We start from the raw sequence: 17,579 nt of genomic DNA on the forward strand, positions 1-17,579 counted from the left end.
CTAAGGAAGTCTACAGATGTGTAATTGAACAGCGTGGCTCAAAAGTGCAAATTCGAGTCTAGATTTAACAGAAAGGGTAAAGGGCCAGTGTGCTTTTGGGCCCTTGCCTGGGGCTCCCGATGTTTGATGTGGAGATTATGAGCATGTTTCAACCGTCTAGAGGCCTGGTTTGATTGGTAGCGTGGAGTTTAGAAGCCGTCTTTAGACTAACATCCCCCACCCTGTCCGCACATGCCCATGTTGCTAATCAAAGCAGACATTTGCACCTAGCGTTAGCATTAGCCATTTCCTGCAGGGCTTCTAACATCACACAGTCCCTTCAATTGAACTGTGGTTGAAAACTAGCACAAATATTTATCTGATTCTGACAGTTACAGTTGTTTTCACTGTGTTGCATTGTCAGTATCTTTTTTGGTTTATATTTTGGCGTTTAAAAGCTAATATTAGGTTCTGGATTGTGTTTTCTCCCCCCTCTTGTTCTCTAATTCTGATGAATTCATATCAAAGAAATCTGCTTCATCAGCAGAGCAAGCCAGACTGTTTTAATGCTCATAAACATTATCCATCAAAGGATCAAGAGTCTGAAAGCTTTCCCTAACTCCATCTAGCCAAACAGCTACGCTATAAAGTAATGTCTATGGTATTCTTGTAAAAATGTGTTAGTCATTTCTCAGGAGCGTAGCAGGACTCCATGTGTGTGTCAGATCGCATGTCATCTCACTTCAATAGTCTGAGCTCATGTAGCCTATTTCTGCGTGCTACTTCTATTTATGTGCATTTTGACACACTACATGCATATTGAAAGACGGAGTTGCCTCATATCTGGCGAAATTATTATTTCGCTGCTTTATTATTCACGCAGCTAACAGGTCACAGTGCTGTTAGTCTTAGATCTTATAGAGGTAAAACACATCTTAGACAGACACATTTCAAAACACTCTCTACTATATTTGTATCTGATCAAATTGGCTCTGACTGTAAATTCACTGAACCAATTAAGGCATGCAGTAAAGTCAAAATCCCTGTGGTTGGGTCGGAGAGGGAAAACCATTTAGATGGGAAGAAAAATGCATTGTGCTTGTCATCATGTGACTTTGTTTGGGTACTCTGCGCTGCCGTCCCTCTTTTCAAAGGGCGTTTTGGTAGGAGATATATTCCCTGCCAGCGCCACCCATCTTGCTCCTGACCAACCGAAGACAGAAACCAAGCTCCGATGTCTCTCTTTCTCTCAATCGCTCTTTCTTTCTGCTCTCGATTCCTCTCTCTCATTCCGCTTCAGTAGCTGCAGACAGCACCGGGGGGATTTTGGCAGTGTTCAGGCCCAGACACATTCTCTCCTCACACTGTCGTGAGTGTCAAGACCTATTTTTCTGTAAAGGCCTTTGCATCAGCTGCCAGGATTGCCCTTTTGAGTGGACACTCCAAAAAAAGAGCGAATTCTACATTCCAGTCAGAGTCCAGTCCACTTCTTCATCAATTAACAGAGCAGTCGGTTAAATATTGGCCTTCAGCGCAAGTTATTGCTCCACGCTGCATGGGGCTTAGAATGCTGGCGAATTTTACAGCCGGAGCATTCCTGGATCCAAAAGGTTATCGGCACTAATGTTTATGGGTTAGTTATGTGAGCTTTCGCCGGACCACCAGAGTACACACGCTTACGATAACCCTGCCTGGTTTTCATAGCATCTTTAAGCCTGAGTCTGAGACCCTTTTGAGCTCCTTACGAGAGTCTGAAACAAAGCCAACAGACATCTGTTCACCCTATAGCTACTCTGTTTAACATATGACCTTTCAATGGCTCGCACACAGGACTTGGATATTAATAAAATTCATTATTTGAATGAAAAGACATAAATATAAGCCAAAGCTGTGGCACATACAGGCCCCACCAGTGAGGGGAACACCATTTTAATCACACACACACACACACACACACACACACACACACACACACACACACACATATATATATATATATATATATATATATATATATATATATATATATATATATATGAAAAAAATCGAATATATTTGATATTTACATATTTCAGTTCAATTTTATTTCAGTTTATAGATATAATAAATATAATAATATAAATAAATATCATACATTATAACTTTACAAAGACAACTGCATCTTTACACATAGCAGCAAATACATGTTGTTTGTCTTCCGCCTGAACCTTCATTCCTTTTTATAATTTTTTTTCCATTTAATTTTCCTTTCTTTTTATTATTTTTATTGTAGGCTATTAAATCATTATTATCTTATCTTAAATAATTATCTTAAATAAATTGCTGTCCTTTTGGCGCCCATCATTAAAAAAACAATAAATAGGCTAATAAATAGGCCAATTACTTTTTCTTTTTTTTAATTGTATGTTATTAGTGCTTATATTTGGTTTCTCTAATTGAGTGAGTTGACTCATGCTGTGTGTAGGTGTGAAGAACAAATCAATACTTTGACCTCGTTTTAAACCTTTTGACCATAGATTTTACAGATCGATGAAGTCGCATCGATTACAGAGGTCGGGTGTTGCGCTCAACAGCTGTCATAATAATAATAATAATAATAATAATCATTATTATTATTATTATAAATAATTATTATTATTGCTTTCTGTTTTTAATGTTTACGATTAATTAAAATATCAACAGCATTAAGAAAATAATAATAGCGCTGTAGCCCAAATTTCGTATAGCCTACGCCTAATCCTTTTTATTTATTTATTTATTTATTTATTTTTTAACAACATCAAGAATTTTAGGCTAAAATTGATGTTTCAATGGAAATCAGTCTATAATTCATGAGATGTGACATCACTGTTTCTTGTAAGTCATCATTGATTGTTTGCATTAGCAGTTCCGTTCTAAACGGACTTGTGTGAAAAATGATTCTTAAAAGTGCAAACATTCCATATAGCCTCTCAAATCATGCAAAACAGTTTAAATAAAATGTACTGGCCTATGCATAATAGCTCACATGAATGAATACATTATTAAACAGCCTATAAATAAATGTTTGCTCACATTGCGCGTTCAGGCCTTTCCTAAAACTCACATTACGGCTCTTCTGCAGTGAATGGCCCTGCAATTATTCTCTTGTTTCTCATGTTAATGCTGTTTACCCCCAAAATGAGCCTGTTATTTCGTCGATAAGGGCTACATTTGCTTTAGCTGCGTTTATGAATAAGCATACCACTTCAATACGACAGGGCGCTCCGAACAAACATGAATCAAGTCAGTATTTTGGTACGTTGATTTATGGGGTCAAATGGTCTTACTTTACTCGCTCTATCCTGCGAAGGTCTGTTTTACCACATTGCGATGAGATGTGCCTTTAAAATGACTGTAGTTACCTCAGAGTAATTATATAGGACAAAATGTGTTTATCATGTGTATGTGCTAAATAATAAGTGCAGTGGGGTAGTGGGAATTAAAACCAGGCCTTAGACTAATTGGAGTAGAAGAGAGAGAGAGATAGAGAAAGAGAGAGAGAGAGATTTGCTACTAACGCGTGTGATTTCACATTCAAACAGAGAGAGGAGCGTATCTAATGTTTTATATAGGCAACATCAGAGTAGAAATTAGAAATGCATTACAAAATCATATTTGAATGCATGTTGGACAGTTTTGATCTTTTTTTTAGGTTCAATGGACTCTCTTATGAAATCTCCAGGGACCAAGAATATGATTGTTTTCAGCGAGAACACTGCAGTATGTAATTCAAATTCACTTCAAAAAATCATTCAGTATGAACGGACACATAAGACGGATCGAGCTTACAACCCTAAACAATGTAACCTACTTAATAACTTTTAATTAAGTTATTCGTAAAACTCTTTCATTATATGCCTATATTTTTCATTAAACATTAAGATACTTGCGTAGCCTACAATTAATAGTCTGCTTGATTTTTATTAAACAAGGAGACAAACTGTCAGAAAATTTAGTAACTGAGGCCCGTGTGCATTTCATATAAACATGTATTCATTTTTTTTTTCTGATACATTCTTAAAAATAAAGCTGCATTATTGACATCGATGTTCTATTAAGAACCTTAAACATCCATGAAACCTTTTCACAAAAGGTTCTTTATAGTGAAAAAAAGATTCTTTAGATTATTAAAAAGTTCTTCACACTAGGAAAAAAAATATATTTTCAGTAGTGTTCACTGAAAGGTTATTTAGGGGAACAAAATTGGTTCTTCTATAGCATCAAACCTTTTGGAACCTTTATTCTTTAAGACTGTTATCGGAGAAGGACATAAAACAAAGCGCGAAGTTCATTTTTTATTTTTTTTACATAGACAAAAAGATAGATAAATAAATATAACTTAGGCTAACCTTTCCGCACCCGACATCCATCACTTCACTCATTAAAACATTCAAATAAAATAAAATAAACAAGTAAAGTAGGTAATATAACCTCTCATTTAGTGAGTAATAGCATTGATAGTGTGAAGAAAGTAGTAATCCAACATTGAGCAGTATTTTGAAAGGCAAGCTTTTTCATCTTTAAAGCAAATTAGGCTTTTCGGGGCTTTTCGTAAGGCAACAGCATATAAAATAAATCGCCCGTTAATAGCAGGCCTATAATACGACTTTTATGGCATTATAAGTGCTGTTTTAAAGAATATAACTGGCGTATTCACAAATACAAGTCAAGGTACAATAAGCAAGTGTTCGCAATGTCATGCTTGTCGCCGATTATGGTTAAAATAACAATAGGCTAAATGCATATATAAATAAAACGACATTGTTGTTCTCCCTTGAAAATCTGTGAACGCGCGCGCACTCATTTTCATCTTTATTGGTGTCAAAAGGTCCCCTGGTCCATAATGGGGGTCCAGACTTCGAAGAATTAATTGAATCAAAAGCCAACTAAACTACCGATCTGAGTCATTATGAAGTAAATGAATACAATTTTGATTAAAAATAACACACACACACACACACACACACACACACACACAAAGGCCATAACTGATTCACAATATGCCTGACATGTGTGCAACCTAGCCTATATACAAATAGTAGCAAATCAAATGTTAATCTTGGTCAATTTATAGGTGCAATAAATCGCTCACACTTCCTTAAATGTATCCAGGAATAATATGCTCAAAATTCCCCATGAGTCTTTTGAGGGAACCTGGGTTTGTGTCCGACTGACAGAGAGACTGTTGAAGTGGGACTCCCTGTAGAGACATTTCCTTTACGAAAGACAAACTATTGTGTTGTGGTGAAAGAAAATAGACAACGATTAGGAGGGAGAAGTTGTGCGGTGTAATTGCATGTGTATTGGTGACATTCTGGCCAGATCGATTCCCCGGTGCCTTTTAAAGAAATATCGGACCAGACGCGTTTCTGCATTACTTCAAACGCATAAAACTAAAACCTTAAAACCTCGATGTTGTTATTATTATTATAAGCGCAACTTCTATAGACGCACATCGATCGGTGACGCGCGTCCCTTGATAAGCATCGCGAGTAAAATATATTTAATAGGCTATCTTACCTTCAACAGCCGAGGACAGAGGCAGCAACAAGCCGCATAAAAACAGCAAATAATCCATTGTCATAAACCAGACACTTCGGACATGAAAGTGGAGGAGATTGTAAAATCCTTCAGACCCTCAGTTCAGCTTCAGAGACCCTCTTCTCCAACTTCAGCTGTCTTCTTCTCAGCTCTGTTTCCATAAACCGCAATAATTTCAGCAGTGTTTATGTAATCCAATGTGCGAAATATCTAAATCAGCGCTGAAAGAGCTTTAAAACTCATCCACCGGGTGCTCTTTTCATCAGTGGAGAACATGTGTGTCCGTTTATAGATGTTGCACAGTGAAATCCCTACACGGAGAGCAGTTGTTTAAATGTCCATTGGTCCTCAAATAACATTCTGCTGTAGTCCGAGAATAAAGCGCGTCCCGTAGAATCACCTTATAGCGGCTTCACGCGTAAAATCCCTGAGCGCGTTACCTCTCGTGAGCGCGGACCGTTGCTGCTCCTCTGCCTTTCCATGTGCACTGGAATGAAGATCGGCTTCTCTGAAATCAGGGAAAGAGTGAAGGAGGGAGAGCGAGGAAGGCGGTGGGGGGAGGAGTTACGCTCAGAATCAGCTGTCAGTCATTCATGTGGCCCCGCCCCCTGGAGGATCCGGCGCAGTTGGCAGGGTGAGAGCGCCGCTCTGCGGGTCTGAAAGCTTGCATGTCTTCAAAAGCTCTCGTGGAAACGAACAAACCTAATACTCTTTTTTGGTAACATTCTATGTTACAGTGTGTGTAACATTCACAGGCCTATTATTTTAACACTTATCAGCATTTTTATGATAGTAAAAATGTGTAATTGCGCGATTTATTTCAACAAAACACTGTAAGTACTGTACAACTATTTTAATTTGTATTGCTTACATGCATAAATATATTGAAAAATGAACACTGATATATTTTATTAGTAGTAGCAGCCTATTTGCTTCAGTTGCTGAATTATACGGATGCTACTTTCGAAGCATAAAGCCGGAGGGAATTGTTAAAGGTTTGGCGTGGACTGGGGAAACGCTTCGGATGTGCCACGTTGACCTGCATGTTCATATTTTGCCATGTTATGATTTATGATATTAGACTAAACATATGGTTAGCATTTGTTCTACGTGAAGTGATCACATGCTGTACTTGTGTAGACTTGCTTATCAGAAGGGTTATATTGTTCTCATCATCTCGCGCTAGCTCTGTTTTACTCACGCTCTTTTCTCCTTCGCTCCCTCTCTGTCTCTGTTTAGAGGACAACAATTTTGAAGCCTCTTTGGAATATAATAATTATATCCAAATTAAACTGGTTCTGCCTGAAAGTATTGATTGCGCTATTGTGCTTTCTAAAAAAATAAAATAATAAAGTTTAAGAGTAAAATGCTGTTGTAATTATTATTATTATTGAGTGTTTATTTTGCTTTGTTACTTTGCTTTAAGTTAGGCATTACATAATCTAAATTATAAATGAACATTGAATAGGTTAATTTATATTTAAAATGACCATAAATACCATTCACCCATCCCTTCATTTATTTTATTTAAATGTTGTTTATTTTTGAATAATGTTTTAATTTTTTTTTTTAAGAAATGGAAAGTGACTCTCTTTAATAACTTCAGTTTATCTTCAGTGTTAGTTTGACAATCTTAACTACTTCATAAATGTGTGTTGCACTGCTTGCATGCTGCGTGAACACATCAAAACACTTTTTCAAAAAAGGTATTCAACATTGATTTTATATTCATGGTCTGATCTTTTTTTCACGGGAGAGCATTGCCTTGCGGTCTGCTAGTAATGAAGGCATACTTCAACATCTGTGTATTTGTGATAAAATCTGAAACAATGCACTTTTGACAGTTAATTTCAAATGATAAAAAGCATATATGACTTAAGTCTCACATCTGTTTTTAAATGAGCGTGGTAAGAGGTTTGATTAGTTTCACTTTCTGGGCTTCTGTTATTATGTTTAGCTGAAAGTTTTTTGACACTACTGTCAATTCATTAAAACATATAGTGTGTATAGCTGAAATAGAAAATCATTTAGAAATGTGTAGCTGGGCTAAATATAAAAGGACCCAGGATAGAGCCTTGATTCACTCCAAATGTTTAATTTAGCTTTATCTGAGCACTGATTGCCAATAAAAGCAAACATTTCTATCATATTTCAGATTGAATTTAGATATTTTAACTTTGCTTGAGAGGTCAAGTGCTTCAGGAGTTTGGTGCAAAGTTGTGTTTGGCATCATCTTTATCCAAAATCTTTTTGCCTTCAATGTTATATTGACGTCATAAATTACTGAAATAGAGCTGCATGATTTTTTTTTTTTTTTTGCTTACTAAAACCAAATTATTTACAAAATACTTTATAACGTTGCAGAAAACAACAGTATTTTTTTATTTTTATCTAAAGTGTAATTTTAACACACACACACACACACACACACACACACACAAAAACGTGTTTTTTTTTCAACAAAAGTGGCGTTTCAGCTAATATTAATGCACTCTGAGAGAGTATCAATTGCAGTTCCAACATTTATTATATATATTTGTTATTTATGGGGCTGCTTTTGCTGTATAAAGACACAAGTGAGATTTGATTTATTATTTAGGCAGTCATGTGTTTGAATGAAATCTTATGTGCGATCTGAAAGAGGGCTGGGTCATGAGAACAGGGATTAGTTGCACACTAAGGAAGTCTTCTCATAAGAATGTTTGTTAAACTAAAAAAGTATGTGCGTGAAGCCATAAATATGGGGCCAAACTAAAACCCAGACCAAAACTCAGGGGTCTATTTTGCATGAATGGAAAATTCAAGTTAATAGACTGATTGGCTCACTGCCTTTAGGTTCTATGTTGTTTAGCAAAAGTTTTATTACTTGGTTATTTGTCATTATATGTGAACTGTTTGAAAAGGTTAAATGTTATTTGAATTCTAGTTTTCATTGAGAACTTTTTGTTCTGTTTTATTGTCCCTATGAATGGTAATAACCGTTCTGCGTATTTTATGATACTTGAAAAGTCTGTATTTGGTCAAACAGCAAGATTTCTTTAAACATAATTTTTTCTTGCGTGTCCATGGAGTGCCTTGAAAAAAACAGACTACGCACCTGGCATTTATTACAACCGCAATAAGTAAAGTGGCAGACATTTTATTGCCATGTGGACATATGGAAATTTCTCAAACTTACACCCGATCCCCTTCCACTACTGGACTGCAGGCCCGGCACTAACTTTGATGCTGAACTAACAAACACTGGGGCTGAAGCAATATGGACATGAGCATATTGTTTTGCTCTATATACAGTGAGGGAACATACATCTGACTGGGAGACACCAAGATGATGCTACTGGTGTCAGTAACAAAATAAAATAACAAAAAAAGTGGGGGGAAAAATACTCATTGTCTAAGGACTTTGCACTGTAAAGCAATTACTTTGGATGCTAAAATACGTTTGCAAATCTAGTAGTAGTTCTAAACACTCCGAATCTAAAGTTCTAGTGGTGTGTGTAAGTTTCTGCATGTAGAAACGTCATTTACTTCATGGTCCGGGCACTCAAGTTGGAGGGGAACTGCTAATTGATGTCCCGGCACCTACAGAAACCCTCCCCCCGTCCCCCTCTCTTTATCACTGCCTTCAGTTAAAGTGTCTTCCCATTGCTCTGCACTTCAAACACTCCGTACTGCACACCGTACTGATCTCTATTTTGATCTCTCCATCACACACACACACACACACACACGTCTACTTAGCTATCTACAGTAAATGGGGACATCCCATGGATGTAATTTTCTTTTGCTCAAACAGTAGAGCGTTGGCGCTTGCAACGCCAAGGTCATGGGTTCGATTCCCACGGAAAGCAAGAACTGATAAGAATGTAAATGTGTGCCTTGAAAACGCAGTGTAAGTCGCCTTGCATAAAAGCGTCTGCCAAATGTAAATGTAATGTTTTTTATACTGTCCAAATTGTATATTCTCACCCTTTACTGTAACCCTAACCCTAAACCTACCCATCAAACAAAACTTTCTGCATTTTTACATTTTTAAAAAACCTTTATTACTTTATTTTTATACCAGATTTACAAATGAGGACGAGATTGTGTCACTTCTAGGTACAAATTTGTCCTCAAAATATAGTCAAATAGGTATACACACAGACACACACACACCTGACATGTATAGACTCTTGTGCATAAGAGCATAAGTGTGAAATGCTTGCTGACAGGTTTCACCCATTTTAAGTAGGGCTTTGCAAATGCATTGTCTCACAGAACAAAACGTAATTGCTAAGCCACAGAGAGAGGCGATGCCAACGGACAACAATGATACAGTTCTCGGAATTGAACGCTGGCATTCAGTTTTCTGATTGGTGCCAAAGGTCTTACAAAAAAAGTCATGTCTGACTCATAATATAATATCCATAGTAAAACATCTTTACAATGACAAATAGCCACTCAGACCCCACCAAAACTGTACAAAGAATCGAAACCAAATGTAAGTACTAAGTGACGTTCCCTCAATCTCATTCTGCCTCTCCTATTTGACCTTTGGCCTCTCCTACATATACAGTATTACCAGTACAGTGGCAGCGGCTATTAAGAGTCGATCACAATAGGTCAATGTCAACACACCCTCTAAAGCCTGAGAGGAAGCGGGGCGTTAGGGGGCAAGGGGGAATTCACTTTCATTTCCAAATGCATTGCGGATACGATCACTCGGTTATTATGGGATTGAGGTGATCCAGAGGTCAGGGAAGTTGATAAGTTTTTCATCCAGAAAAGTCCATTACACATACGGGTATTAAAAGCCCATCTGTCATCGAGCCCCTCGCGATTGTGCAGATCTCATTTAATTCGTTTTATGTTTTTGCGGCCCCGTGGCAGAGAGTGATTCTCGCACCTCTGCGAAAAGCTCTCTTTAGTATTTACTGTAATGCACCCGGCCGCAAGTACGCCTGGTTTGAATTAAGGCCATGCTACTTCTAACATGCTCCCCCATGGCCGTGCAGCGTGTGATCAAACCACCCATGTTTCTCGGCTCAAGAACTCGCGGGTAATGGGAACCAGAGTCATCGGGGATGTTTGGGCAGAGCCGGGGCGCACAAACGCCCTCCGTCTGACTGATGTTCCCCGGGATCTTCTAAGCAGGGGGTTGTTGACTGATGCATGCGTTCAGGAAGGAGAAACCCAGACATGACAAAACATCCACACACTTCATCATTGTTCTTTGTCTCCAAGTGTCGGATTGTTTTGGGGGAACTCGTTAATCTTATCGCAACTCACTTCATAGCGAACACCTGGAGATATTGAGCAACATTTATGAACGCAACCCAAATGCAGATAAAGTTCACCGCGACTGCAGGAAACTTCGCCGTTTACTGGCAGAACTCCAGTTTAATAAATGTGCAACAGTAAGAGAGAGAGATATTGAGTCATTGAACTCTTAATAAACCATTGATGCTGGTTGTAGTTCTTCACCAGTTTGGTTTCTCAGGTGAACAACAGGGTTATCCAGCATGACGTAATTAGTATTCATAGATGTTCATTTTTCTGTAACAGTGAATGTTGATCCTCTCTGACTAAATTAACCAGTCATTTATTACAACTGAAGCAACCGAAGCAATAAAAACACATTTAAAACTCACCATCCGGAAGCCACAAACACAACCAGAGCAAAACAGGGAGAAACATCTTCAACGGTTTCAGTCCACAAATATGAAAAGACAAACTCTTCAAAACTTTTTCAGTAATAAAATGACGGATGTAAAGCTTCCCCGTGGTAAAGTGAAGTGAAACTCTACAATCAGTTCATCTGCCTATTTATTCAGTGGTTATGCATGTATCTAGCACTTTTTTTTTTGCTGACTAATTCACACTCCAGTATGCCCTAACTTCCTGTACGTCAATGGTGTGACTTTCAACAGAAATATGTTAAAATATCTTCAAATTAGTTTGATGTTGTCATGAGATCCTGCGAGTGTTTGGCTCTGCTCTCTCCTGTAACTCTCATTTCTTCTCAAATGTCGCGATTGTTTCTCCTCTCAGCCTGATTTCAGAGTTTCTCTAATGGTTTTATGGAGCAGGAACAGATCGCCTGCTATAACTGTGTGAATGAAAGTGTCCTCTGATGTCTTCATATGATTAATATTTAACAGCTAAATTATGACGCCGTTGTGATGCTCTAAATGCTTACTTTGTTCAGAGTCAAACACTGTGAGACTGTGGAACAATGTTTATAACGTGGCAACAATAATGTATCACAGTGAGGAGACGCTCGATGGCTTCAGTAAATGGTCTCTGCAAGTGCTGTGAGTTTGAAAAGCAAAACGTGCCAAATATTCGGATAGCCTAGATGTTTTTACTCCAATCTCATAACGTCTGAAAACATTTGAAGTAACATATGAAAATCCATATATTTCTCTCTGGTGTAGTGTACTGAAGTGTTCCTTTCTAATGATTTATAGTTGTAGGTCTGCATTTCTGCACAGTTTTGAAGCAAATATTCTAGGCTACATGATACAATTTTCAAAAGTCTTGTGAACAAATAATCAGTATGAGATTTATGGCCTCATTTTTTTGTTTTTCACAAATCATGCATAAACGTTATTTTTCTCAAAACTACAAACTTTTACATACATTCTGCTCACATATTATTGTGGGAACCCCCTAAAAATTGCAAGCGCTTAAAATACAATGCATTAAAATGCAAGAACTGTTTATGCAACGCATTTTTATTAGTGCAATTCAACATGATTTTTGACATTATTTTACTTCCATATTTATTAATATGGCAGATCAATGCACATTGCTAATATTTTTAGTTACAATGTACTTTTATTGTATGTACTTTTACTTTTGTTATTGTAGCTATACCATGCCATGGAAAACTAAATAAAAATGATTAAATAACGATTAAAGACACAATTTTCATAAAATGCCACCGTCTTAAGTTTTAGGCTTGGGAAATGTGATGAAATCCTTCGAAACAAGTTTTACATGACAAGAATACAGCACCAGAAATCACACAGAACTATATAATGTCAACTAAGCTACAGTAATGTGATGGCATTGAGCATATCTCATTATTGTCATGTATTCAATAAAATCAACCTATTATTTCAATAAATACATTCTATGAACTTCAAATGCTCCATAAACATTAATACTTCTCTAAAGTTGATCATACATAAAATGCTTACATTTTGGATGCTGTCAGTATGCTTATAATGTACATTTCAGTGTCCATTCAAACATACAAAAATGTATTTGTGCTAGAACCACACTTTATATAGGAATATGTGGGATTGCTAATGACATTATGTGGGATAATAAACTTTAAAAGAGCACCAAACCAGCCCATTATTATCAACCTATAATTTTAGACACTAGAAAATGCCTGAAATCTTGAACGTATATCTTGTGAGTTACACACATATGTTAATAGCAGTCTTTTGGCTCCCGTAGTCAGGGATTAGCATGGAAACTATGGTTCATATCAATTGTAGAATGTGTGGCCTGTAAATCTCACTGGAGCGTGTTGTGACACAGAACTCCAACCCAAGAAAGGGTAAGATTCCTGCGAGAGAAGGTAATCCACATGTACCCCCACCCATGTACACACACACACACTATGCAGACACCAGTCCCGTCGCTGCCAAGACGGCAATCAGAGAACCAGTCCTGTTCTGTGCATCTTACAGGTGGTGGAAATGAGACTGAAAGATAGCGATCCATCAAACGCAAAAGATTAACTGCTCGCAGCTGATAGAAAACTATGAAATAATAAATCTGATATAAAACTGCCCTTAAGCAACGTTTGTCAGTGCACAAGCCCTGAATTGTTGCGGAAAACAACTTCAATTAAAGTTTCATGTCACTACAGTTTGTTTCACCTCTAAAGTTGCGGTCACATTTCAGGCCAAATGCAGCCATTTCAGCTCAATTGTATGGAAGCTTAGCTGACTTTTATACAAAAGTATGGGACTTTTTATCTCTCAAACAGTTTACATCTCTCGCAATTCTGACCTTTTTCCTCAGAATCCTGCATGTACATGCAGTCAGGTCAGGTGGCTAAAATTTTGTGGGAAAATAACAGAATTGTAAGATGTAAACTCATAATTTTGAGAGAAAAAAACTCAGAATTGCGAAATGTGAACTCAGAATTTTTTTTAGAAAAAAAGTCAAAATTTTGAAATGTAAACTCAAAATACTGAGAAAAAAGTCAAAATTGCGAAATGTAAACTCAGAATTCTAAGGAAAAAAGTCAGAATTGCGAAATATAAGTTCAGAATTCCAGGAAAAAGTCAAAATTGTGAAATGTAAACTAAGAATTCTGAAAGAAAAAAAGGCAAAGTTGTGAGATTTAAACTAAGAATTCTGAGGGAAAAAAATCTGAATTGCGAAATGTAAACTCAGAATTCTAAGGAAAAAAGTCAGAATTGCGAAATATAAGTTCAGAATTCCAGGAAAAAGTCAAAATTGTGAAATGTAAACTAAGAATTCTGAGAGAAAAAAAAGGCAAAATTGTGATATTTAAACTAAGAATTCTGAGGGAAAAAAATCTGAATTGCGAAATATAAGTTCAGAATTCCAGGAAAAAGTCAAAATTGTGAAATGTAAACTAAGAATTCTGAGGGAAAAAAATCTGAATTGCGAAATGTAAACTCAGAATTCTAAGGAAAAAAGTCAGAATTGCGAAATATAAGTTCAGAATTCCAGGAAAAAGTCAAAATTGTGAAATGTAAACTAAGAATTCTGAGAGAAAAAAAGTCAAAATCGTGAAATGTAAACTCAGAATTCGGAGAAAAAAAGTCACAATTTTGAAATGTAAACTCAGAATTCTGAGAAAAAAGTCAAAATTGCGAAATGTAAACTCAAAATTCTGAGAAAAAAGTCAAAATTGTGAGATTTAAACTAAGAATTCTGAGAAAAAAAAATCTGAATTGCGAAATATAAGTTCAGAATTCCAGGAAAAAGTCAAAATCGTGAAATGTAAACTAAGAATTCTGAGAGAAAAAAACTGAATTGCGAAATGTAAAGTCAGGATTCTTAGGGGGGGGGGACACAGAATAGCTAAATGTAACACAATTGCGAGAGATTTTTATATATACCATTTTATATACCATTTTAATATTTTTATTTTGTGGCAGAAATAAAATCCATAGGATTGGGAATGTCATAAGGGCGAAATGTTTTCACATGCAGATCAAGCAGTGAGTTCAAGCGGATTTACTGTGTTGACCAACAGAAAGCAGCTCAGTGTGAAGTGAGCTGTGCTTCACATATCACTACACTATTAATGATGCACAATGGAGCTTTTTTGCCCACGTAATGTCATTAAGAACGCTGAGGTCAAGTGGTGGAAAATGGGAACATTACCCTTGGCTGTGTGTGGTCATTGACAGACTGTAGGGAAAGACATCAGGCTCACTTTGGGCCATCATGGGCTTGCGGTACCTTAGGGAAGGTGTAGCGCTCACAAACCACAGAGCAAGGGTGTCTGGAGTTTCTCTTGGCTCCTATGATGAAATATAAACACGCAGGACGCCTGGCGTCACCAAGAGAGCACCTGGTATTTCAAAGTGGACCCTGGCTGTGACAGTCAACAGGCGGGCTGGACTGCAGTGTATGGTCTCCCTCTCTCTCTCTCTCTCTCTCTCTCTCTCTCTCTCTCTGGTGTTTTAAAGCTCACCTGGTACCTTGTTTAGTCTAAATTCTGAGTAAAGTACACGACTAGGTTCCCACAGACTGAGGACAGACGCTGTCCCACCTCAAACAGGACAGGCTTCTAAATGATCAGAAGTGTCATCATCATTAATATCAAACATTCCTCCCAGAAGTATGAATACAATGTAAAACAAAAGTAAAAATAATAATAATAAAAAATAATAAACAAACAAACAAATACCTTTTTGCATTCAAAATCCAATTCGATCAAAATATTTAAATTGGTAATGTTTTATTTAAATAATAACAATAATTATTATATTATATAACATATTTATATTAAATAAATGTATTTTTTGAAATAAATGTATTATTGAATATTATTATTTTATTAAAATGATAAAATATGAAATATTTATATAAAATATATTTAAATATTTGTGTATTTTACTGTTATTACTGTTATTTATTACTGTTTGTATAATAAAATAAAACAAAACTGCAACCTTGCAGAGGATATATATAGTATATATATAAAATATATAATTTAAATACATTTTAATTTCATAAATGCATGATTATCACTGGTAAATAAATGTTGCAGAAATCAATTTATTTTATCAATAAAAAAATAAAATAAAATAAAATAAAATAAAACAAAATAAATAAAATAAAATAAAATAAAATAAAATAAAATAAAATAAAATAAAATAAAATAAAATAATAAAATAAAATAAAATAAAATAAAATAAAATAAAATAAAATAAAATAAAATAAAATAAAATAAAACCTTACAGAGGATAAGTGGTTAGGAGAATGGATGGTTGGATGGAAAATAAATTAAAATAGATAGACAAACATATCAATCAATCAATCAAACAAACAAACAAAAACTTTTTTTGGTGCATTATATCCCAGTTTGTGTATAGTTATCTCAAAACTGACATGTATTCTGCCAAAGACATGCAGCAACTCAAGAAAGCCAATTAAAAATGTGAGCCTACAATATTTTATTGTTAGATGGAAAGAGGAAACAGACGCCCTCAAATAAAATGTCATTTTTGTCAAAATGTACTTCATCCTCCCTGAAGATTGGGCGTATTTATTGACTGAATTAAGCTGGTACATTTCTGGCCCGCTTCACTGGTATGATGTCACATGACGGATTGAATGGTTCAGTGTTTGGGTTTCCTCACTGTTGACACGCAGTAAATACTGGGTTTCTTTCAGCGCCACTCTGACACTTTCCACGCCCACCCACAGCTAAACAAGCCGAGTCTCCGCTGGGACATTATACAACCCCTGGTGTCTTTCGAAAGTTTTTCATAAGAAGGTCTATAAGTGCGGCCAAGTTATCAGTTATGAGTTCAAATCTACTTGAATACTGCCATTGTGTTCTGCGATACACCTATTCAGCCACGAACCGAGAGCACAACTGCCCCGTACTTTAGATTAGATTTAACATCATTGTGCAGAGTACAAATACAGAGTGCAAATTGCATATAACCTTTGTATTTGCAAGTTAAAAACCAGTCTAAGGAACACTAGGCAAATTTATCTAGGCCTCATGGTGTACACGCCTCTATCTTAGTTGGAACTATAATTTTTGTTTGCAATGTTTGTTTTTTAACAGTCGCTGTCAGGATATGAAATAAAGTGTAGTTTGAATGCAAAAAACATGACAGAATGACCGAAGCCAGTTGCATTTCAACAATGGAAATGTTCAGAAACACTTTGTGGACAACCATTTTAGAGGGCAAAATACATATCTTATTTGAAGACTGAGAATTTTGTGACATACTGGGGTTATTTTGTCCACAAAATATGTATTCTGCATCCACAAAATGAAAAGTTCATTCACCCTTAAGTGCAATAAATGCAAGGAACTTTTGTGTTTACAGTTACAGTTAACTTAAATATAAAGTTCAGTGACAATTTTATTATATGTGTTGCCCATGTAATGCTTGTTTATATATATATATATATATACAGTACCAGTCAAAAGTTTGGAAACAGTACTATTTTTAATGTTTTTGAAAGAAGTCTCTTATGCTCATCAAGACTGCAGTTAAAAAAACAAAAAAACTAAAGTAATTAGAAAGTAATTAAAGTAAACAGTAATATTATGAAATATTATTACAATTTAAAATAATGGTTCTCTTTTTTAATATACTTTAAAATGTAATTTATTTTTGTGATGCAAAGCTGAATTTTCATCAGCAAGTACTCCAGTCTTTGGTGTCTTATGATCCTTCAGAAATCATTCTAATATGATGATTTGATACTCAGTTATTATCAATGATGGAAACAGTTGTGCTGTTTAATATATTTTTTTGGAATACTTTTTTCAGGATTCATTGATGAGTAAAACGTTAACAGCATTT

General features: G+C 35.9%; 1 protein-coding gene across 9 annotated transcripts in view; it reads right to left on the reverse strand.

The window, feature by feature from the left end:
* Window positions 1-11,303, reverse strand: part of ephb3b (eph receptor B3b) — a 53,093-nt gene extending 41,790 nt beyond the window's left edge. For 4 of the 9 annotated variants that reach the window (XM_084117301.1, XM_084117304.1, XM_084117303.1 and 1 more), the window contains exon 1: window positions 5,521-6,051. In XM_084117301.1, the coding sequence (XP_083973427.1) occupies window positions 5,521-5,584 (64 nt within the window). In that variant the 5' untranslated portion in view covers window positions 5,585-6,051. Of the gene's footprint in view, window positions 1-5,520; window positions 6,058-11,174 lie in introns of those variants that run through there. The other 5 variants (XM_084117309.1, XM_084117302.1, XM_084117307.1 and 2 more) reach the window with 3 other exon arrangements.
* Window positions 11,304-17,579: the final 6,276 nt, after the last annotated feature.

The sequence above is a fragment of the Abramis brama genome (genome assembly GCF_963993115.1).
Source record: "Abramis brama genome assembly, chromosome: 6".
NCBI lineage: Eukaryota > Metazoa > Chordata > Actinopteri > Cypriniformes > Leuciscidae > Abramis > Abramis brama.